General features: G+C 39.6%; 1 protein-coding gene across 2 annotated transcripts; it reads left to right on the plus strand.

Annotated features, from left to right (window-relative positions):
* The first annotated feature begins 5,718 nt into the window (after nucleotides 1–5,718).
* khdrbs1b (KH domain containing, RNA binding, signal transduction associated 1b) lies at nucleotides 5,719–24,854 on the plus strand. Of its 2 annotated transcripts, XR_008387268.1 has the most exons (11): nucleotides 5,719–6,076; nucleotides 8,121–8,242; nucleotides 10,134–10,250; nucleotides 13,152–13,298; nucleotides 13,707–13,834; nucleotides 14,028–14,238; nucleotides 14,361–14,428; nucleotides 15,660–15,718; nucleotides 15,985–16,181; nucleotides 18,176–18,232; nucleotides 20,668–24,854. XR_008387268.1 is itself a non-coding variant. In XM_053638096.1 (9 exons), exons 1-9 carry the CDS (start codon nucleotides 5,983–5,985, stop codon nucleotides 16,089–16,091), a joined length of 1,053 nt encoding a protein of 350 aa, XP_053494071.1. In that variant the 5' UTR covers nucleotides 5,720–5,982; the 3' UTR covers nucleotides 16,092–17,201. The 2 variants fall into 2 exon arrangements, 1 of the variants encoding a protein (XP_053494071.1); XM_053638096.1 differs by lacking the exons at nucleotides 18,176–18,232; nucleotides 20,668–24,854 and having other exon boundaries at nucleotides 5,720–6,076; nucleotides 15,985–17,201.
* The last annotated feature ends 438 nt before the right edge of the window (nucleotides 24,855–25,292 follow it).

Consider the following 25,292-nt stretch of genomic DNA (forward strand, 5'->3'; position numbering starts at 1 on the left):
AATAAGAAGAAAGTCATCAAAACTCTGGAGTAACACACATAGAGCTATGGGAATTATGTTTTGATAAAAAAAACCCCAAAATAAATCAAAATAATTTAGAATTTTTAATATGATTTATTTATTTATTTATATATTTATATTTATTTTATATATTAGTATTTTTAATAAGTATTCTAGCATCTTCAGAGTAGATACCCTTTTTGCCTAGAATTTCCAGAAACGTATTCTCACATGATTTCTTGCGGAATTTCCCTGAGATGCTTTTTAAACAGTATTAAAGGAGTTCACACCTACGCTGGACACTTATCGGCTGCTTTTTGGAATATTTCCCTCCGAGTCGTCCGTTTAAATAAATATATTTTTTGTAAATAAAATGTTAGTTTTCCAATGAAAGAAATGAATATGTTGGAACGATTATATTTTTGTCTACAACACCGAATTCACACATTTAATCACACACCTTCAGAGCAAAAGCTTTTTAAGATCATTTCAGTCTCCAGATTTTTGGCAGGTAGTGTACATGTCAGAAGTCTATGGGTGAAACATGACTTGACATGGTGTGTTTTAGGAAAATAATCAACTACCAAACAACACATTTTTTAAATTTTTTTTTAACAAAAAACACCTTGTCATATTACAGAGAAGATGTAAAAACACAAATTCCTCCGTCCTGAAGACTTTCCCATGGTGGAAATCAGTGACACTGGAGACTCCTTCCAAAAAACAAACTAAACAAACATGAATTTAAAAAGAAACGTCCTGTGTTAGTCATTACTATTCGACATGAATATGTATTAGAGCGAGCCAGTTCATATAAATCTATGATTTGCCTTCCAGTCAGCACTACTGTCTGCTCTTATAGACAATGAATCAACATCTTCTGAATCACAAATTGAGAATTCAGCTGTACTGTGGATTCATGAATTATTCATCCAGTTCTGTATATCTGTATAACGTTTCCTTTCTGAGATGTACATTTTCAGTAGAACTAACTGTGGTCATTTGTTACTAATGTTCAGTTTCGACACAAAAACCCTTTACAAAAGTCTAACTCTACAGATTTACTTCATATCGTGTTTCTACAGAGTTGGAAATTCGGGTAATACTCCATTAGAACAGATTTGGTAAGACTTTCTCACGTGTCAGTTCCTAAGACCTTTATTGTTAGAATGTAATGGGACATTTTGAATTTGTGTTATATATGCGCATATTTGAATGACTTTCAGCTCATGGGTTCCTGGTTGCTTAGTCCTGTGTGGGAACCCTTGACGGTTCTAAGAGCATTTAACTATCAGAACAACTCTTGAGGAAACGATTTTCTTTCCAGGAATATAGTTAGGCCAACGTATTAGTTCTTGCTTATTCAATTCCATGATGGATTTCAAGTCATGTCAAGTCATGTATTGATAGCACTGCTACCTCACAGCTCCAGGGTCTCTGGTTTGATTATGAGCTTGGGTTCCTGTCTGGGTAGAGTTTCGCATGTGTGTGTCCATTTGGATTTCCTCTGGGTTCTCTGGTTTCCTCCCACCTTCCCAAAAACATGCTGGTAGGTAGGTGTATTGGCTACATTAAATTGTCCCTACATGTGAATGAGTGTGTGCGTGGTCTGGCGTCCCATTCAGGGTGTGCTTCTTTCTCGTATCCAGTGTTCCTGGGTCAGGCTCTGGATCCACCACCATCATGACCAGGATGAAAGTGACTCCTAGATGAATGAATGTAAAATAAAACGACTATAGAAATATGCTAAAGTGTTGCTTAGGAACCAAGTCTACAAAGATACAAAAGAAATGTTCCATCCAGCATCTAAGAGAACCCCAAAACAGAGCTTTAAAAAAAAAACCAAGAACCTTTACCATTTCAAAGAATCCTTGAGGAACCTGTTTTTCCTGAGTGTGTATGCGATGTAATCTTCAATCCCATATTGTAATCAAAGTCCAGTGTACTGACCTGCAGCTTGTTGAGTTTGCTACACGCACATAACTTTAATGAACATTTTTAGCATTTAACAGTGATGTAATACCTTGGCATGAATTTTCTTTAGATCTTCTTTGTTTTTTTTTGTTTTTTTGGTATTTTTTTAAAATTATGGATCATTACAATGACTGACAATCTCAAGTCCTCTGAGCCTGCAGTGCACAGCTCCACCTTCTCTCCATCATTACAGGTATGAGTCAGAAATCAGAGCCCAGTGGTGCAGCTCTGCAGACCCCAAGCATGAACACTGATCAAAAAAGGTAGCTGAAGAAGCTGGTTTGTGTGTGTGTGTGTGTGTGTGTGTGTGTGCGTGTGTGTGCGTGTGTGGGCATCTCTCTGGGTTTCTCTTTGTGATCATTCCCACATCATTAGTATATCTGTGTAATTGTATTTGTTTCTCACTGAACACATGATGCCTGCTAGGCTGCAATGAAATCAAACCTAGAACAAATTAATGATCGGATTTCTATGGCCCTCTGCACTGTTGCCACATGGCGAGAACATTTCTAACACGAAAAAGCACTGAAGGAGACCAAAATCAGCTGCCTGATCCTCTCAAAAACCTTCAGCATTCTATACCCAAGAGCCATACACAAATGCAGTACATACCTCTCATCAATATAGGTCTATGTAAGGAAAAAAACCACAACAGTGAGTGCTGTTATAGGAAAATAATCAATGACAGGGTTGACAGAAGTGGATTTAGCGTTACCACACCAAAGTTGATTATTTTTTTAATGACAGAACGTCCAGGAGTCTTTTATTCCTCTTCTAACACAGCGGTTTGACAACAATTGATTTTTTTTTGTTTTTAATTAAACAAGTACTTAATAAGATAATAATCATTAACAAAGTTCGTCATTAAATTACCCATTTTTTTCTTTTGGTGTTGTGAAACTGACTGTTAAGCGCTGACACTGGAGACTCCTTCCAAAAACATTAAATAAACACCTCCTGACAGAAAACATCACCATATCAACTATTACAAATGTTTAAAAAAAAAAAAAAAAAATCCATTCATGTGCAGTCAAGTCCTTGTATAGGTTGTGACTATAGAATTGATAATGTATTAGAACAGTGGTTCTCAACCGGGGGGGCGCACCCGATAGATAGATAGATAGATAGAATCTTATGATATTGATCATATTAACTACTTTGTACAAAAGGTCAGATTTTTCTCATGTCTACTCTCTTCTGTTGAAGCATGTGATCAGACAACTAAACAACACTCAGATGGATTGGATCTCAAATGGATCATAAGGTTTTGCACAAACTTGTGGAGTCCATGAGTCCAGCTCGAGTGCACACTGTCATGTAAATATTTCAAAGGTTCTACTTTCACTCAAGCTGTTGTCAGTAATATCATTTGTAATGAAAATTGTTGTATAAAATTAGAAAAGAATGCAAAATAGAAGCACTTTCACTAATACCCTCAGACTTTTGGACCCCATGGTATGTAAGAGTGAATGATAAGTCTAGAATCCGTCAAAACAGTATTATCAAACCAAAATATTATGTTATACAAGACATATATTTTGGGCAGAAAGTAAGAGTGCAAAACTCAGAAGTTAAGTTTTTGCTCAAATGTATTTTTTTGTAATGTTCTTATGTAATGCTTTCTGACTCTGGCTCATCTTGTCCTTCTAGTCTCAAGCACACACACACACACACACACACACACACAGGGTGGCTGCAAGTCAAACAGCCCCTGGCAAGTTTGTAATAAAAATGTTTACTCTCCCCAAGGTGCTGTTTTTTTTTTTCTTATCAGGCTATCAGTTATAAAATATATATATATATATATATATATATATATATATATATATATATATATATATATATATATATATATATAGAGAGAGAGAGAGAGAGAGAGAGAGAGAGAGAGAGAGAGAGAGAGTGGAAGAAAATGCAAGCAGGTTATGAATGCAAGGAAGAAGGAAATGAGTTAAGTTAAAAATGATTAGATATGGGCATGTAGTCTGTGCTGACCTTGAAACTAGAAAGAGAGAGAAACTGAAAGGGAGAGAGAAAGGTGTGAAGGTAAAAAGCTAAGCAGGTGTGACAGCTCTGAAAGCTTTCACAGGACAAAAAGGTTTCTCAGGCCTCCGAGCAATGCTAAGCTGTGGCTCACCCCATCACTGACCCCGGCGTACACCTCCACTGGCAAGGAGGTGTGAAACTGTGTTCAAAGACAATACAGCACCTCTGCAGGAATTTAGGGGAAAAAGTAGATGTGTTTCTGTAGTCTATAAGACTCACGGGTTTATATTAATTCTACTGAATGGGTTTATATAGTAGGGTTGGAGGTTCGAATCCTGCCTCTGCCCTGCGTGTACGGAGCTTGCATGTCCTCCTCCTGCTTTGTGGGGTTTCCTCTGCGTACCCTGGTTTCCTCCCTCAATAAAAAGACGTGCATTGTAGGCTGATTGGCATCTCAAAATTGCCTGTAGTGTGTGAAAGTGTGTGCAATTGTGCCCTGTGATAGGTTGGCACAGGGGCGTAACCTGGCCTGGGTATTCAGAGCTGTAGCCCCGAATATATTAAATTCTCCACTTGGAGCGGTTTGTCACTACGTAACTGAACATCAGTAAAAGAAGATGGCGGTGTTGTGATTTTATATCTTCAGTGAATGGAGGCGAGACCAATCAGACAGGGTTTACAGGAAAATATGTGGAAACACTCGTGTCTTATTGGCTGACGGCTCTCACTTCTGCCAAACGCTAGCTCACACAGTCAATGTGAGGAAAAATGGATATATGCCGGAATTTAGAATTACAGTAAAGGGGTTGAAACTGAAACACTAACGTCCTCTCACGCTGAGCACGAAAACGAGGTGTGTAAATGTCTATACGAGTTCCAATTTACGTGAACATGATATGAACAGAGCATAAGGAAAGATAATGTAATTTTGCATGGCACTGTAGCAGCTAAACCCATACAATGATAGCTTAGCTGTGCCTCCACTTGGCTAGTGACACCAAACTAGCCTAGTTAGAAGTTTTATATTTTATCAGTCTGGTAGTCGTACAAACAGTGACAACACCTGAGGCAAGTTTTATGATAAATCCAACTTTTTCTGATCATGTCATACATTCACAGCTAAGTTACCTCAGCTTCCATAAAACAAAACTTATTCTACTAGCTGAGCTGGAAAAAATGCTTGGAGAATAATCCGGGCTCAGCCCTGGATGATGAACAATCTATGGATGGATGAATGGATGGATGGATAAAAACCTTTCCTTCAGACTCAGTGCTCAGATAATGCAATCAGTTGCTGTTTAAATCCACAGGGGGGCAGCAGATATTAACGTTTGGTGTTTTTTTTCATTTCCGCTCTATTAAAACATTATTTTCTGCTCATTGCATTATTTGAACATCCTTTCCCCAAATCAACTCTGTAGAGACTCATTACAGCCGTCTGTTCAGTCAGACACTCAACCTTTCAACCTACCTGATTAAGGATTTGAACATAAATGAATATTACAATTCATACCAACACACAGTGCTGATCAGATTGACATTTAATATCAACGAAAAGAGAAATATTGAGATAAAGGAAACATCTCATATGAACACTCTGATCATGTTTGTTTCCTTCTCAATGACAAAATTACATAATAACACTCCATTTTATCCGTCTTGTCATCCTGAAAATAAACTTTTACACCGAAGAAGGCGGGGCAATAAGAGTTGGGTCGGTGTGTGACATCACTTCCGCTCTCGGGGCGCCTTTTCGTAGCTCGCGAGCTGTATTGTTCTTCCATTTCCGCACGCCGCGCGCTGGACCGCTGCTCTTTATATCCGTGCTGCTGCTGCGCGTTTCTCCGCAGACCGCGTCGTAGTCTCTTCACCTCAACCGAATACACCCGGCTCTCCAGGAGAAAACAAACAAACCACAGCGAGGATTTGCGGTAGTTTCACCGCCGGATTTTACAGTTTTGCTCCGCGCTTGAGGTTTTTATCTCGCTTTGTTTGTAAACTTTATTTACGAACTCCCCCAAAATGGAGAACGAGAACAAGTACCTCCCGCAGCTCCTGGCGGAAAGAGACAGCCTGGACTCGTCCTTCATGCACGCCATGAAACTTTTATCTGCAGGTAAATTTAATAGTTTACCTTAAAACTATACATATGTACATTTTTTGTTCAGAGTTGTATGTGTGTGGAGGTTGTTGTTCCATCCGTTTATATCTCGAGTGTTCGCTTTCTGAAGGGGAAACAGTACCCGTGTCTCAAACCGCTCCGTGCTCCCTATGTTCATGCACTACACAGGGTGCGACATAATGAGCGTCTGTGCCCTACGTAGCGCACTTCATGTACGTTTTGGGACAGAACCGAAAGCGTCCTGTACAAACTTACTTACCCAGTGTAGTTCATGCTGTATGAATATAAATGGGCATCATTTCTGTTCAGAGCAAAAGGTACGTTATTTTAATTTTATTTATTTTTGCTTAATGTTTGTGTGAAACACGAGCTGCCATTTGCATAAAAAAATAACAACGAGAAATATGATGTTTTCCAGGTGATGTGTAGCTCTCTTTCTCTCTGTTTGTTTATTTTACCTCAAATGTCGACTAAACGTTCCTAAATTGTATTAACTACACAATTAAAGTACAACCGATTTATCGTAATGTAAGTTAGAGACATACTTAGCGTGTTAAAGCGTTTAAAAAAAGACGCGTTGTTCATCAGAAAACGGTAACGGAAAGTGTTGACCTGGCTCAGTCCCAATCAGCTCGACGCTGCCTAGAAAGGTGCACTACATCGCGCGTGAAACAAACAGCGCGTGTGCACCCTATGTAGTGCGCCATATCTCCAATGGGTACTGATTTCTGTGTTTTTAAAGTTTCAGTTCTGAATGAATGAACGCGGCTGTAGTCGGGTTTTAGTCTGATTTGAAGGAGGAGTGTGATTAGACACTTTGCCCTCTCCTGTCTCCTTGTTTGGATCACTGAGTGAATAAATACAATGAATTTCTTTAGCCTTTTCTTTTCAATGCGCTTGATGACTTAACCGTATGTATAACAGCTGAAATGTCGGATTATCTCAGCTAGGGTTTATTTCTTTCCAACAGGAAATGTCTCTCCCTTTTTAAAAAATGTTTTTATTTGATAATTTTCCTTCCTCTCCTCTGTCTACAGCAGATGTTTTAGATCAGCAGCCTACTTGGAGCGTTGCTGTATATTTGAAGGCGTGCAGCTCTGCATCTGGATCTTCTCAAAGCTGTTAATGAACTTCATGTTTCGTCAGATGTGTGTGTGTGTGTGTGTGTGTGTGTGAGAGAGAGAGAGAGAGAGAGAGAGAGAGAGAGAGAGAGAGAGGAGTTTCATGCTCTAAGTGCAGGTGTACCGACAATTTCGTTTTGTTTTGTACCAGATCAAGGACTCCAAGTCTGGAGAGAGCTGATTACACTGTAACCTGTATGACTGTGTAACCTCTTGAAACAAGCACCGGGAAATACTCTGGCTAATACAGCAACGATTAGTGTAAATACAGAATGACCCGAGCTATGTGAAGAACCATTTCTGTTTTTTTCATCCCCCCCCGTGTGTGATCTGATTCCTTTATGCTAGACAGGATCAGCAATAAAAAAAGGCTTGTATGCAATACCGTCTGAAGCATTCTTGAGTTTTCAGGTCCTCCAAGGTCACACCGAGATGAGATGTAGTGATACTCAGTGGATACATGCTGGTTAAACCCCTCTGGCTTGGCGTAAAAAGGCACAGCTGGAGATTTTCGAGCGTTCCCTGGAGCAGCACAGCTCAATCCGTCGGTGTTTATCCTGTGTGTAAATGACAGCATTATTCGCGTCTTCCTTGACCTTTAGCCTCTTGGCTGAAAGCGTTTAAATTTTTTATTTTTTTGCTCCTTAGGTTGAATGTGCCCGTGTCTGTCAAACCATAGCATGGTAATTTGATAAACTGGCGTTGGTTACACATTGGTGTAATTCCCTGCCTGATTGGTCACACAGAACTATTAACATCCAGCCTTGACTCTGCTTTCTGTCACCTGCAGTCATTATTCTTTCTCTCTCTCACTCATATCTATGCATAGCAAGAACAATGCTGCTGTATTGCAAATAACCTTGAATGTCGTGGCTGAACAGAGGACTTGTTCTCTTTTTGTTCTCTCTCTCCTCTAGAAATCGAGAGGGTTCAGAAAGATGAGCCGGAAAAAGACAACGAAACCTACTTGGATCTCTTCACGGCGAAGAATATCAAACTGAAGGAAAGAGTTCTCATTCCAGTCAAACAGTACCCAAAGGTCGGTGTTGCTTTTTGGCGATTGGCAAAATAGCTTTCGTTTGTGCTGGATCACTCACCCAGTATGTTGCGTATAGACGCCCAGTATGTTACATATGTGACTCCAGCAAAGCACAGAGTTCTCTCTCTCACACAGAGGCACTGCTAAACTCATTATTGTCAACTATTAGACAGAAGTAAGGTAAATGCTGAAAACATGCAGAGATTATATACAGATGTGTCTGTGCTGGAAAGAGGAGGAACATCTGTGTTTTGTTTTAAAGATGTCCTAAATTCAGTTTTTTTCCCCCCTCTTCTAATGCATGTCAATCTCTGTTCAAGTTATTGTTTTAGTTAAACTCTACCTGTAAGAGTGATGGGAATTACTTTTTTAAGCTTCCTTTTAATGGTAAAGACAGAAATGTTACTCTTTGGCTGTGTTGCATTCAGTTTTGTTTTCTGACCACAGTGATGTGTTTTCTTTTCTGTGCCTGAATTTGGAATGAAGTACACTCTGTGTATTGTATAATCCTGTTATAACGTCATACGTTAGGTGGAAAGCATAAGCAGTGAATAGGAAGTTGGTTTACTGCGTGTCGACACAAATATATTCCTCCCTAGGGCTGGGTGATGTGATGAAAATGTCATCATATGAGATACCTGAGGGCGTTTCTACAAAACACAATACAACAAACTGTCTGCAAAATAGTAGTAAAAAAAAAAAGTTGATACTCTTCTTTAATGCCTTCAAAGACAACAATTAGTTTTTTTTTTTTTAGTGATTACATCAAATCGGCGGCATCCATTCGGTACCATTTAATCTGTAATTATTTAAAAGCCTAAAAAATGCATCACCATACCAACGATATCCCAGAAAAGTGTATCGTGTAATCATTTGTCACGATATCGGTATATCGCCCAGCCCTGTTCCACCGTAAAAAGAACGTCAGTCCAAGAAGGAAAATATTCCCATTGCTGTCTACTGATTTATCCTGAAAAGGCCTGAAGCGTTAAGATTCTTTAGCACGTGGACATTAAAATGCGTTTCGTATCTTGACGTTCAGCGACGTGTACGTTTCCGTTATCAGATGGCTGTTCTGTTATCGTGCTTATTAACCCGTGTCATTGCATATAGCGTGTTTTATTAAATACGGTCAGGAGTAAATTGCAGCTTTATGGAGGATGTTCAGGTGTCGATAAGCGGTTTATTGCTTACTTAATTGTTTCTAATCTGATTTATTTGTAAAAGAAAGCTTTGGCTTGGCATAGCGTGCGTCTCCCTGCTCTGACATGCCCGTGTTAACCCGGTGAAGGAAATGTTAATGAACTGATGCCGTTATTCTGGCGTTTTTTTTTTTCTGTTTAAACATGTCGAGTGTTTAATGTAGAATGATCTACGCTGACCCCTTGTGTATTCGCCGTGTCGAATATTTTCAGCCCCCAAATCTTCTTGGCCTTGAGTCCTTCACTTGGAATTGTTCTTGTTTCGTTTGTAATGATAGAAGTGGGTCACGTTGAAACCTTTTTATTGCTGTTCTCTCAAGACTAATCAGCTTTTACTGCCCCAGTTTACTCTTTCTGTGCTGCAGTTTTACAAAATGCTTGCCTTGTCAGATTCCCCATCACATCCTGCCCTGTTCTGCAAAGCTATTTAAGTGATCTATCAATATCGCAAGAGAAAAGGAAGGCGATTAAATACACTTCTCCCTTCACCCTGACTCCCGTAGATGCCATCTCTCTCTTAAAGCTGTCGAGTGTTTTGAGTTCAGCCGTGTTGCAACTCTATCTAACGTTATTGAACGTCGAGTTCTTCGGAAAGCATTTTGACCAATCCAAGTGAGACTGAACTTTCCTTCATGCCCTGAATTTAGTGTTTTAATCTCACCTGTGTTTTCCCCCTCCCACACACACAGTTTAACTTTGTTGGGAAGATTCTCGGGCCTCAAGGGAACACCATTAAGAGACTGCAGGAGGAGACGGGCGCCAAGATCTCAGTACTGGGCAAGGGATCTATGAGAGACAAAGCAAAGGTAATGACACACCGGCACAAAGGTTGCTACGATTTCACGGTTAGTCATGGTGTCAGAATGTGTTTCCATCTATTACTGTCTACCTGGGCAAGTTCCTTACTCCAGTGGTTCTCATCCCTGTTTAAAAATATGCAGCCTCTTTATTCTATGTTTTCTTTTTCTTTTTTTTTTTCCTTCTCCTTCAGCTTATAACAAGATGATTAAAATCTCTTACACTGTCAGTACTTATGGAAAAGTCCTTCTCAAAATTCCTTACGAACGAGAACGTTTATGGGATTTGGTTGTTATGCTTCCTCTTTTTTTTGTGTCTGTTTATTTACACGCACACAATGTGCAAATATGCTTGTGCGTGAAGAGTTCTTGATAAATATTTCCTTTGCGTTTCCCCATTAACACTGTTGCAGTGAAGCTGTGGTATTTTTAAACACTGATTTGTTGTTGTGTAACATCATATTAATCGACAGACCAGTGCAGCAGCTCGTTGTTTGTTTGTTTGTTTTTTTTTTTTTTTTTTTTGTTGATATCCAGAATCATATGAAAATAAATCACTTACAAGAACTGATTCTAGAGCAGAGATGCTAAACTGTTTGTAGCTGGGTACTCCTTCAACTGTAAAATAAATTCCACTGACCTGCTCAGTACCGATTTTTATTTCATGCCCATTCATTAAAATCATGTCTTGGTGATGTATTCGAGCCTTTCTCTTCCTGAGCTGATCACTGACAGAACGCATTAAGTCCATGCTGATGTTTTGTACAGGTTATTGAGGTTTGGATTAATTCAAGGGACCATCATTTTCTTGGGCGTTTTTTTCTGATGAACAAATGAGATTCTTGGTACGTTTTGGAAGGATGAAAAATCTTTTTGTTTCTCTTTCTGTGCCTCATTTTAAAAAAAGAAAAAGCTCTTGCACTTAAAACGTCAAGTGTGAAGGCAAACTGCTGCTCTAATTTGCGTGTTGTGGCCTCATTAGGACATAGTGATGCAAACCATTCCCCAGATTGTGACTCGTTTCAGCTGTAGCTCAAGGCGCTGCATGCATATAAAGGGCTGTAATTGACTAGATTAGGGTGTAATTGAGTCATTACCCACCCATCCCCCACCACACAAACTCGCATTGCTTTTTCATAATTTTAATGAGTTTATTAGTCATCTCTTTTTAAAGTAAAGAAGCGCAACGAAAGACTAGAGTGATGGTTGTCAGCTCGAACAATTCCTATACAACGTATTACTGAAAACTTTTTCTTTAATGAGCGTTTTTAGCGTTGGAGCGAAAAGTTCTACACTTCAAATGTCCAATTTCACTGATATTCCCCGAAAAGCATATGGACTACGGACGGCCGTTGCTCGTTAAGCTTGGAACAGTGTTCTGTTTTTATCAGCTTTCAAACCGTCGTGATCGAATCACAACTGAACAGATGGAAATTGAGTGTTCTGACTGGTAAGTTTTGCTGTTATGATGGTAACAGATCTTCTCTACAGCGTTTTATCCTGCATCAGTAAGTTTCTACACAAGACGTCTTGTGAAATTAATTCTCAGCGTTTTGGTGTTTTGTTTTCAGCAATCCAGAATGCATCTCCCAGTTGAGTTTACGTAACAAATCCAACCTTTTTTAAAATTTTTTTTTTAACGCTGTGCTTTGGCCCACTTCTCCTCCTGAGCTAATGGCACACCGCTAAAACCGAATTGATGAACGACTTAAATAATCTAATGAAATATTAATGAATTCCCGGATCTGCGTTCACGGCTCAGATCGGCATCTCCGTCCGTGTGCTTGGCAGCAGTCTAAAGTGCCCTGGCCGTTCCACGCGACACCTGTTGTTGTTGTTTAATGTCATTCCTTACAGCGATCGCAGGAATTTGGTCCGTTATCAGTGCCTGAGTGGCCTGTGATGGATTAGCAGTCGTGTGGGTTTGGACAGGGCAGGGAATGATGCAAAACTAGCCAATGAGTAAGACTTGTACGCTAAGGACTGATGCGTAATCAGGTTTTTTTTTGTGTTTCTACCAGTTTTGATTTTGTTTTACTTCCCATATTTATGATTTACTGCTTTGAAACCTGCTGCAGTTTGGTGTTTGGGTTGGTTGGGGGATTTGTAGCCAGACACAAAATAATCCAAAATCACTGGAGGAAGTGAACTTGAGCTTGATCTGGTTAAAAAATATGAACAGATACATGGTAATAGATGGATAGTACTTTGAAAACTCAACAGTGAGGTGACCATACATTGTGTAACAACCCTGCTTGTGTGAATAAGCACGTTTGTGCTTTTAATAGAGTTTTCATTTGACTTGTTGGATGCGTTGCCGCAAAGAAACATCTTTTGAAACATGGTTTCATGGAATTTCAGGTTTTCATCTACAACACTGTAGTTTTCTGTTGGGCTATCCATATTGATAAATTATTTGGTTTAAATGCATTTTTATTTATTTATTTTTTTTGCCGTATTCAAGCGTTTATTAAAAACCAATCCGTGACTCAGAGCAGAAAGGCCAAGCTGTCGATTTTTGCTGCTCGGTTGTATCGTTCATTTTCAAGCGAGAGACAATAAGAGATCTGCTCCTGTGTATGCGATCTCTTTAGCAGCCAGGCCGACGGGTTTGGTTTAATTAAATTAATCTCCGAACAATATGCGTGGTAATTCATATGGGTGAGTGTAAACATTATAAACTAGGCTACAGAAAAACAATCGAGAATTTTGCCTGACATTACGCCTGCCTTAAACTGAGGGAAGCCTCGGAGCTCATGTTTTATTTATCTCTTGGTGGATTTTTGAAGTATGCTGGCAGATGCTATACTCATACTTGCATTTACTAGCCCTCAGCTCCCTGTTGTTGATAATTGGTTGAAGTTTTTCAAAACAGGAGGCCTATAAAGTGTGTTTTAATGTGTTTATCAGGAGGAGAGCTTGAGGAAGAGCGGCGAGCCCAAATACGCCCACCTGTCTATGGAACTCCACGTGTTTATCGAAGTGTTTGCTCCAGCGCCCGAAGCGTACATGCGCATGGCCCATGCTATGGAGGAGGTTAAGAAGTTTCTCTTCCCTGTAAGTACCAATTAAAAATTTCTCCCAGAGCCGCCGGATGGATCGTTTATTAGAGCCAAATAGGCCAATGTTCAGAACTGATTAACCGCTCGTGGTATTAAATTAGCGCTTGGCTTGTTTTACCTGTGGCTGCAGATTAATGCTTAGCGTGAGAAGTACAGATACCGGGCAGTGCTGTTCTCACGTGATTATGGATTGTCTTTCTGGTCAAATCAGTCTTCTGGATTGATTGTTGTGTATGTAATGGCACCTTAGATCTATGTTTTGCTGCTACTACTTGAGTGTTTCTGTTAATAGCTGATCTCAGAGTTCCTGGCTGCAATTTGGGAAGCCTGAAGAGGAAACGTTGTATTTGAGAGGGAATTGTTTACGTTGCCCCTTTCTTCTGCGCTGTCCCTTGCTCTCTAGGACATGATGGATGAAATTTGCCAGGAGCAGTTCATGGAGATGGGATATCTGAACGGAAGCCACGAACACAGCGTCCGAGGCAGAGGAGGCCCGATGGCCAGGGGGCGCGGAGGACCCCCGCCACCCAGGTATATCGCACGTCTAATTTATGTCCATACAAATTGCATTGAATCCTTATTAGTCTGGATTAATTGGTCTTTTTCAGCCATCAGCTTGGTCATAAAATTGTTTTAAATAAAAATTTCATCAAGGTCACGAACTGCTTCCAATATATTGGTAGTTCTGCAGGGGATTTATCTTGGATCTTGTTTGTTGGTTCAGGGGTCGAGGCATGGCACCGATGCGTGGCGGTGTTCCACGTGGTGGTCCAGCCAGAGGTGGTGCTGTGAGAGGAGCCCCAGCAGGGCGCGGAGGACCACCGGCTCAGCCTGGCAGAGGCGCCGTTGCCAACCGAGCCCGCGCTCCTGCCCCTGGGTCACAGAGGATGCCTCCTCCACCGCGCCCTCCTGCCCAGGAGTCTTATGAAGACTATGTGAGTTTGAATGGCATCATTGCACTCTGGATACACATTTTAAAATTCAGCTTTGTGATTTTATTATCTTTGTAAATAACATGGTGGATATCTCACTTTCTTCCCATCCCTTGTTTCCCCAGTCCTATGACGAAAGTTACACAGAATCGGGCTACGAATCCTACGACAACTATTACAGTCAGCCGCAGGCGTGAGTCGAAGCCTCTTTATTCTGTTATTCCTAATGCCATCACCAGGCCATCCTAGTTCTTCAGCACTGGCTTTAGGGAAACCTCCCTGTAGCTGAGAGATTAGGTCAGGGCTTCTGAGCTGTACACTGCATACACACTGACCTGCATAGTTCTCATTTTTCCTGCTGTAATATACCTGATTCCGCTAATGCAGAGCTGCATTGGGTGTTAAAACATCTAAGAGCCTCTTTTCCACTGTGAGATTGAACATTCTGAATGCAGAGAGTAACCGTTCCAGTGGCATTTCCGCTTGGGCACAATTTGGTACAGAACGCTCACATGCCACAGTACGGCTATATAACTGTTCACCATCCCCTGGTGGTTATGCATTTACCGTGTCGTGTCGCTCTCCTCCTTTTTTGCTTTTATATACACTACTGGTCAAAAGTTTGGGGACATTTGATCAAAAAGCCTTTGATCTGAAGGTGTATGATTAAATGTGTGAAATCGGTGTTGTAGACAAAAAATATAATTGTGCCAACAATTTCTTTCATTAGAAAGCTAACATTTTATTTACAAAAAAAATAAAAATTTAAACGGGTGACTCGGCACGAAATATTCCAAAAAGCAGCCGATAAGAGTCCAGCGTAGGTGTGAACTCCTTTTAATACTGTTTAAAAAGCATCTCAGGGAAATTCCTCAAGAAATTGGTTGAGAAAATACCAAGAATACATTTCTGGAAATTCTAGGCAAAAAGGGCGTCTACTTTGAAGATGCTAAAATACTAAATTACTTTGGTTTTATTTTGTGTTTTTTTTTTTTTTTTTTTTTTTTGGATCACAACATAATTCCCATAGTGCTTTGTGTTTGTTGTTGTTAATAATAATAATAATAATAATAATAATAATAATAATAATAATAATAATAATAATAATAATAATATTATTATTATTATTATTACTACTACTATTATTTATTATAATTATTATTCTGAAATGTCGGGGGAAATAAATAAAAGCAAAGTGCGTGTGTCTAAACTTTTGGCCGGCAGTGTATTTTATGTTTTGGGTCTGCTCTGCTCAAGAACAGTCTTGGTGCGACACTTGCGCTAAAACACACGTCTGTATTGTCAGTTGCAACGAGACTCTCTCTAGGCACCTCACAGTTCAATTTAAATCCAGGATAGAGGGTTACTGAAAGCTGTTTTCTTTTGAAGAGTGATCATTTTTTTACTTGCATCAATTTTTGCAGAGAGCCAGAGTATTATGACTATGGACACGGAGAGACGCAGGAAGGATATGAGAATTATGGTAGGTGTTTAAAAACCCTAGGTCTTTCTTTCTCTCTTTCTTTAGTGTGTTGAGTCATGGCATCACTTTTGTTTAACACTTTAAAAAAAAAAAAAAAAAAAAAAAAAATATATATATATATATATATATATATATATATATATTCATACAAATTGCCTTTCGAAGAGAAGTGTTAGTTGTGATTTTGAAGGAGTTAGAGCTGTATTATGTTCAGGTATGCCGAATATTCTCATTTGGTGTGCGTGTATGTGTGTTTATCTTCATAGCTCAAGATGACTGGAATGGAACGCAGCGTGCTTCTGCCAGTGGGAAAGCTGCCGCTCAGAGACAAACGAAGGGAGCGTACAGAGAACACCCGTATGGGCGATACTGAACTCTGAACAAGCACAACGTCATCACCCATAATGTTCCATCATGACGACTGTCTCCCACGGCAGCTCGCTCTTTAAGCAGCCTGACAAAAGTAATTGTCCGCCTTTCCGTTTCGCATTTCTGCTCTGGACATTTTGTTTTTAAAGGAAACCTGAAAAATCAGCAACTGAACGCATCGGGACTCAATCGAAAGTTCAAGACAGTTTGAGGGGGGTTTAGGTATTCAAAAAAAAAAAAAAAAAAGCCAGCCTGTTCTTTTATTTTCAGTTTATACTCTTAATCTCTCTCTGCTTTAATCTCTGCTTTTTTGCATTGTTAGTTTTATTTTTTATTTTTTTTATTTTTTTGTCCTCTCATTGCTTTTGGTAAAATTATTTAATTGAAGAGATAAAGCCTGACTTGTTGATGAGTTGCAGATTCCCAGTAGGCTACATTTCAAAATTCTGCTCAATATTAGGAACTCAAAAAGCCATTAAACCAAATCAATTATTTAACATAATGTAAAGGAGCGTTAATTAAGGAAAGGAAAAAATCTCTTTAATGACATTGACAGCAATTGATTATTTGTTTTAAATAGTCTTAAAAGATGTACGTTTAGCTTTAGGCTTCAATATTTTTTTTTACATGATATTTTAGAGTTTTGAAATATAGCCCTAATAGACACTGTTGAGATGGACTGTCCTCAAATCCTTAATTTGTTAAAATAACTTATGGCTCTTCAAAATCTGTTCTGCAAAATGATAATTGTGTTTGGGGGGGGAAAATTGTGTTCAAAGAGATTAAAATAAAGTCAGATTTTTCATAGATTATAATACTATGTTATATAAAATGCATGCTCAAACTGTTTAAGAAGGATTGGGACAACAATCTCTACAAGGGTCATCTCTTTCTAATGTAAAGGGATCCTGCAGCTAAATCCGAATTTCTTGTACATACTTTAAAAAAAGAAAGAAAAAATATCAAATACGCCCAAACTGTACTTACTGCCATCTAGTCTCTGTACGCTCTCCAGAAAATGCAGAATGCTACCTGTGTAAGCTTGCCTAAATAGGTAACTAAATCTGTCCAAAAATGTTTTGCAGCAATTGTCAATAAAGCCTAGATTGTTTTTTATGAAACTTTTTTTAACCTGGTTTATTTTTCTGTTTCTGTCATCATAAAATCTGAACTGGCCTTTTAAATAACTTGATAACCTTTAAGTCCAGCAACCTTTTTTTTTTTTTTTTTTATATCTTCAAAACAGAGCTTAAATCTAAAATGGTGCATGTAGACTGGAGACGTAAACGGCACTAAAGGACTGTTCAGTGTTTCCTTTGTTAATAAAAAGCGCCATTTAATCTTTCTCTCTCTTTTTATACTTAAAAAGGACCCTAGAGGTAAGACCCTGTGCCTTTTAAAATAACCCCGGATATAGCTTCCTAATGTCTTTAGACAGCTAAGCATTCAGTGCTTGGGTATGTATAAAACTTTTCTTGAATGCCGTTTTATTCTTTTGGTCATACGATGACAAATGTATTGAGTAGTTTGAAATAACGTGAGTTTTAATAAAGTTTTAGCTTTTTATATTTGTCAAGTTTGAATCTGCTTTTCTTAATGAACGTAATGACTGAGAAAAGGAGAGGACTGCTAAACCTTCAGTGCAGCATTGTAAAGGTAGCTCTAACCCTAAATTTGTATTTAGCCGCTGTGTTATGTCTCTTATCTAAACCTCTTGGCGTGTAATGAATTTAAAAGTTTCAGTCACAAAAATAAAAGTAACGGGGGAAAATATTTTCTTTTCTTTTCTTTTTTTTTTTTTTGGAAATTAAAATATTTTGGTATGTTAACTTGGATTAGTCTTAGATCAGGCATGTAATGCAACTCTTGCTAAATGTTTTCTGTACCAGTGTGTGGTGTTAAAGCTGCTGCTACTTTTTTCTTTTGCATAATTGAAGTGAAACTTGTACATAATTCCAATTGTTTTAAGAAATTTCTTGAAAAGCTTGAGTTGCATGACCTATAAATGTTTCTATAGCTGCATGTAGTTATTGTATACCAAAAACACTTTGTTCGATGGCGAGTTCAGAGTCTGTTCTCTTTTCATAGGGAACTGTTCCTCATGAGATCCAGGGATGGAATCGGGGTTTGCAGCTTTTTTCTCAGGTCAGTGTTTTGTTTATTTTGTATTTTTAATTCTATTTTAGTCGTTTTCCATTCACACTGCGCTTGTGCTGGAGCCTCGTCTCAACCTATTCCACACTTTTCCTCCACAAACGGACCGGTTCTCAGCGAGAGAACTGATTTGCAGCTCCCAGTCCAGCAAGTAAACAGTGACCGCGATGACTGAAGTAATTTCTCAGCAAACGCATGCCGGGAAATTACCACGACCACCATTTTAGTTTGTTATGCTGGTAAACCCATGTGACAAGGCCTGCATTTTCATGCTGAGACCTGATTGGCTCTTGCATTTTATGATGCGGTAACACTTGTGTTCGTTTTTTATTTTAACTTTTCTCAGAAATTTCTTTTGAATAAACTCATAATGTGGACTTCAATAACGGAAGTTTTATTCCTCTTCTACCACAGCAGTTTGGCAACAATTGTACACTCACCATCCACTTTAATAAGGAACACTTGTGCACCTGCTCATTTATGCAGTCAGCCAATCATGTGGCAGTTGCACGATGCATAAAATCATGCAAATACAGGTCAAGGGTTTCAGTTCATGTCCACATCAAACATCAAAATGGGTCAGGGAGAAAGTGTGATCTCTGTGACTTGAACTGTGGCCTGGATGTTTGGTACCAGATGGGCTGGTTTCAGTATTTCAGAAACTACTGATCTCCTGGGAGTTTTTCTCAGAACAGTCTCTAGAGTTTACACAGAATGGTGTGAAAAACAAACAAAAAAAAAAACAGTGAGGGAGCGACAGTTCTGTTGGTGGAAACGCCTTGTTGATAAGATAGGTCAGAGGAAAATGGGCCATGTTGGTTCAAGCTGCCAAGAAGAAACTCGTAGCAGAAGACCACTTTAGGTTTCATTCCTGTCAGCCAAGAACAGCAGTCTGAAGCGATCATGGACAGTTTAAGCTAAAAAAAAAAAATCGCTTGGTCTTCAACTGTCCAGTTTGGTTGAGTCTGTGCCCATGATGGCATCAGATTCTTCTTCTTGGCTGACAGGAATAAAACCAAAAGTGGCCTTCAGCTGTTGTAGTCCATCCACCTCAAGGTTTGATGTGTTGTGCATTCTGAGATGCTCTTCTGCTCACCACAGTTGTAAAGAGTGTTTGAGTTTCTGTTGACTTTGTCAGCTCGGACCAGTCTGGTCAGTCTCCTCCTGACCCCTCATCTCAACAAGGTGTTTCAGCCTGCAGATCCTCCATACATGGGATGTTTTCTAGAGACTTTGTTGTGTGTGTGTGTGTGTGTGTGTGTGTGTGTGTGTGTGTGTCTGAAAATCCCAGGAGATCAGCGGTTTATGAAATACTCAAACCAGCCCATCTGCTTCCAAAAACCATGCCACGATTAAAGATCACACCTTTTCCCCTATTCTGATGTTTGATGTGAACATTGACTAAAACTCTTTGACCTGTATCTGCATGATTTTATACATTGGCTGATTTGGATAACTGCAGAAAGGTATTCCTATTAAAGTGGCTGCTGAGTGCATATTTATGTATTATAATACTTATATCTATATCTAGAGTTGCATTTATTTATTTGAATGAGACAAGTTCTCTTTAGCACTTGCATTATAGCCACTATAAACAGCCGTTCCCTCAGCAGCCTTCCTCCCCCCTTATCTTGAAGTTAGTAAGATGAATAAAAACAGATCGTCAATGTTACAGAGAAACCATAAAGTCACCTGTCCTGTGGAGGAAAACTTAACTGTTACAAAACAGACACTGGAAACTCCTTCCATAAATGTTAACTAAACATCTTACAAAACTCTTCGCCCTATCAACAATGAGACATTTTACTTTGTCATACAAAAATACAATAACTTATAATTTGTTTATTATTAGGATTAGATTATGTAGGTCGTCTGATATAGAACCCTGTGTGAATGACTTGTTACTTCAGAAACAATAGCGTATTTATAAACCCGTGATTTGTCTTGTTTAAGAGCATCATTATTGGAGTTGCTGTAGTAGAAAATGAATCAACACTTTCTAACCAATCACGGTTGAGAATTTTGATGTGCTGGGGTATAAATTTAGCTTCAAAAATAAGCAGTCTAATCTTATTTACATTGAATAAGCCTGCTCCTGAGCAGATTTGAGATTATTGTTTTTGGTCTTGGTAAAAAGTCTGATGATGGCTTTGAAGAGCAGACAAATCCAGGATCATGTCAAATATCCAGTCCAGCTAACCGTTTAATACTTATAAAACCAGTGCTTATAAAGTACGGGAACCAGCACAGGTGGCTCAGTGTCTGTGGAAAAATGATTTTAAAGTGATTTTTTTCAAACACATTTCTGTTCATTCTGCTGAGTTTGGACTCGAATGTCTCAGCATAGCCTCATATTTGATTGCTTTAGTGTTTCATATTACTGCATGTCCTGGTCATTGTTACCGATTTGATTTGATTTCCTGCAGGGAAGACCGATTTGCCGTAAAGAGGCGGCCTTAAATTTCAGCCAGTGGGCTTTTTGAGGAAAAAACTCTGAAATCTGCAGAGACGGAGTCGTACTGAAGTTCTGCCGGACGCCTTCCAAGAAGCCGGAGTGCTAGGAAAGTGCATCCGTGCGTCTTAAAAAGGAAATCAATGCTCTCCTCGGCGCTGCTGCCAAAGCAAGCGGGCACTTATTGAGCTGGAGCGGAAAACGGCTTACGTGTCCTACAGCGTCCAGCGGTCGTGTTTGTGTGCGCGTATGTGGTCACATATTGGAAATGCGTCTGGCTCGTTGTCTTTGAAGCTTCCAGCCTTATATATTTTTTTGTAGCTTTCTCTAAAGCACACTTAAAGCTGTCCTGAAAATGACCAGTGTCATTTTTGTCATGTTTTCATCACCCTCATCGTCTCTCATTTAATATCAGTTTATTTTCTTTTCTCTTGTGCCTGGACAGCAACCCAGTTAGAGCAAGTAAATGTGCGTGTTGGTGTGTTCAAGTCACTTATTTGAGTTGAACACATACGAATGCCACCATTAAGTTGTAACTACAAGTGGGGAAACTGGATTTTCTTAGAGCTGTGAGTTGGGGGTGTGTCAGTAAGAAAACATGTGGAATAAATGGATGCAACGTCTGTAGCTGACGGTAAATTTGTTTAAATTGAATATTTACTCCTCAGTAGCTGATTGTTATCGTCAGCCCTTTTTTTTGAGCTGCAATAAAACAAGCTAATTGCCTGCACAAAATACAATAGCATTGTACAATTCCGATATAATGTAACGAAAAAGTTTGGCGGCTTCGAAAATTGATTAAAAACATAAAAAGCAGAACGCCCGATGTGCGTTGTGGTGTTCATCTTCTTGAAGTAGAGTTAAAAACCTTGCTCCGAGGTTGCTCCGCCATCTCGCGTCGACCAAAGCGACTTGAACGCACCCGATGTCATGATTGCGACTTCCCAACTCGTATGTACGAGCTTCTGAGGAAGACTTGAACGCACGGTGTGTGTGTATATACCCAGTCTTCACATTTACTTACACAATACTTACTGGACCCTCCTGCAACTTGCACATTGCTGTATATTACAATTTTTACTTTAATGCATAAATACAAACATGAAAACCAACCAATGCGTTCACTTCAGATCAGTTGTGCTTGTATGAAAATAAATGCAGTTGTCATGGCAATAACCAAATCGCAGGAAAACTAGAGTCTACCTGTATTTTCTGAATTATAAGACTCATCTTTGGTGCTACACCCTTTCAGTGTACATGGTGGGTGTGTGTTTAAGGGTAGTGTGCACATGTGAACCAGTGCTGCTTATCATTTGTAAAATAAAGTGATTTAAGGTAATTTGTCTTGTTCTACACCAAAGATATCTTAAATGGGTGTGTGGATGTTAAGTTTTCTCTGGGGTTTTTTTTCCTTCAGTTTCTAGCATCATTATGGGGAACTGTAGTAGAAAATTGGCACATTAGTATTTGTGTAGAATTTGGAAGTCGTGTTTGTATTGTTGGACAGCGTTTTAACTAAAATAGACCCTCAGCAGGCGAGACTCCGTTCAGCATCAGACACCTTTTCAGTCCCTCACCGGGTTCTCGGCTCGGATAGAAACACGATTAGGCTTTTGTGAAGTATGCACTGCAGAGGTAATGATTTGTGTTTTTTAAATGTTCAGTATTGTTCTGTTGCAATCTTGAACGATAAAATACATCGTATTACAGATTACGATCACATGGCTGCTTCAGTGCGACTAATACAAGTAGGTCTTAATTTCCATGCCGCAGTGCCACCAGGGCCTGTTGCTCCACCGAGCCATAATGATCCCTTCGCTTTTTGAGGAAAGGAGTGTGTTTCGAATACACGGCAGTGTGCACCGGCGTGTCAAGCCGAGAATTGGGCTTTGGAGCTGAAATGCCTTACCCTGGGCATTATTGTGTGTGTGTGTGTGTGTGTGTGTGTGTGTGTGTGTGTGTGTGTGTGTGTGTGTGTGTGTGTGTGTGTGTGTGTGTGTGTGTGTGTGTGTGTGTGTGTGTGTGTGTGTGTGTGTGTGTGTGTGTGTGTGTGTGTGTGTGTGTGTGTGTGTGTGTGTGTGAGAGCATTCAAGCAGATTTTCAGCACTAAATTTTTGAGACCGTATTCGGGGCAGATGGAAAAAGCATGCTAGCTTGCATGATGACTAAGCAGAGGTTCTTAAAAATAAAGCCTCAGTTCAAACCCAGTTAATAACGGAGAGGGCTAAAACCAGTGTGCGCTTTAGGACAGATCTGTTTACACTCATCCGCTGCTTGAATAGAAACATATTTTGAAAGCTAACCAAAACGGGGCGGTTGAAGTTTGGAAAAAGACCCAGAGAGGTTTTTCTGAGAGTCTGCCCACTGTAGCCTCAGATTCATGTTGTTTTCTGGCAGAAGTTTGAACTCCAGGTTCGACGTGTTTAGATGCGGTTTTTTTTTCTTTCTTTTCTTTTCTTTTCTCATTACTCCAGCCTTCCCATCAGCTTAAACCAGCCTGGTCATTCTCCTCTGATCTCTCTCATCAACAATGTGTTTCTGCCCACAGAACTGCTGCTTCCTGGATGTTTTTTTTTGTTTGTTTGTTTGTGTTTTTTGCACCATTCTATGTAAACTCTTGGGTGTAGACTGTTGGGTATGAAAAATCCCAGGAGATAAATAGTTTCTGAAAAACTCAAACCAGCCTGTCTGGCGCCAGCAATCATGCCACAGTCACAAGTCAGAGACTTCTGCATTCTGATGATTTGATGTGAATATGAACTAAAGCTGTTGATCTGTATTATCCATTGTGCTGCTGCCACGTGATTGGCTGATTGCATGACTGTCCAGGTGTTCCTATTAAAGTGGCCAGAGTGTGTACTCGTTTTCCAAATATAAGACAAATGCCATAGTTTTATACATTTGGAGACACAATTTTGTAGAATTGTTAGTCTTTGTTTTGTCTTAAAAAAACCCCCCAAAACAACAACAAAAAAACCTGTCCTTCAGAGATCCCAGATGGTTCTTTGCTGTAGTGTTTTTCCTGAGTGTTACTGTAGTGTTTCTTGCTCTTAATCCCTCAAAACCTGTACATCCTTATGAAATGATATATATGTATGTGTAATGAGAGAAATCCAAATGTACATCACTTTATTAGTAGCTTTCGGCACCGTATTGATAACGCGGACTTCCAGAGTCCATCCAGTGCCTCAGGAGGCCGGTGCTCGGAGTACAGGCAGTGACTGAAAAAAGAGTGCCACAAGCATACCGTACCATGGGGTGCTTTTTGGCAGGAAAGCCTGCAGGCAAAGCATGTTTTGCTCGTACTCACCATTAAGGTTTTTTATTTTATTTATTTTTTTTGGAAGACTATCTCCAGTGCTTTCATTAGAGATCATGTATAGTTCTGCAACACCAGTCTCAAGCCAACAGTTGAGGGGGAAAAAAAAAAAGGCACTTCTCGTGCCTACTGAAAAACACTAACACATGGGATCTGTCGCAATGGCCGCGTTAATAGGAACACATGTACATCTGCTCATTCATGCAATTAGCCAATCATATGGTAGCAGCACTTTTTTCATTATTTATTTATTTATTTATTTATTTATTTATTGGAAATCATGCAGCTTCAGTTAATGTTCAGAATTGCGAAGAATATGACTTCAACTATGATTTTGATCTGAGGTGGCTCAACAGTTAAGGCTCTGGGTTACTGATCAGAAGGTCGGGGGTTTAAGCCCCAGCACCTCCAAGCTGCCGCTGTTGGGCTCTGGAGCAAGGCCATTAACCCTATCTACTAAAAGAATTTCACTCTGCTGTAATGTATATTTGACAGTCTCCTCCTCCTCCTGAGGCTATCTGATCTGTTGTAGCCCTTCCACATCAAGGTTTGGTGGTGCTTTTCTGCGCACCACAGTTGTAGAGTGGTTATTTGATTTACTGTAGCCTTCCTATCCTTCCAGTAATGGAACCCAATGTAGTTTTCTGCTGATGTTGTCCGTCCACCTCCAGGTTTGATGTGTTGATGCTTTTCTACTCGCCGCACTTGTAAAAAAAAAAAAAAAAGAAAAAAAAAAAGTGTTTTTTTGAGTCTCTTTACTGTTCCCATCAGCTCAAACCGGATCTTTCTCATCAACAAGGCAATTCTGCCCGCATACCTGCTGCTCACTGGATGTGTTTTGTTTTTCCACACCATTCTGTGTGTGTGTGTGTGTGTGTGTGTGTGTGTGTATTCCACAAGGACAGCAGTTTCTGTAATACTTAAACCAGCCCATCTGGCACCGTGCAGTCAGTCTCTGACATTTGTTTCTCCATTCTAATGTTTGATATGAACATTAACTAATGCTCTTGACCTGCATGCATTGCATTGATTTGGATTGGCTGATTTGGATAATTGCATGAACGAGCTGATGTCCTGGTGTTCCTAATAAAGTGGACAATTAATGCGTGTTAAATGGATGGCTGATTAACCCAATAAATTATATTCGTGTTAATTACTTCAATCGCAGAGTTGGCTGCTTTGTCCTGTAATCCACTGAATAATACAGGGTTAAATCTGTGGCTCAAAAACGTTGGTGTCTCGTTGGCTCCCTTTTACCAAGTCTGCATTTCTGTCAATCC

This window comes from Ictalurus furcatus, chromosome 12 (assembly GCF_023375685.1).
Source record: "Ictalurus furcatus strain D&B chromosome 12, Billie_1.0, whole genome shotgun sequence".
Classification (NCBI taxonomy): Eukaryota; Metazoa; Chordata; class Actinopteri; order Siluriformes; family Ictaluridae; genus Ictalurus; species Ictalurus furcatus.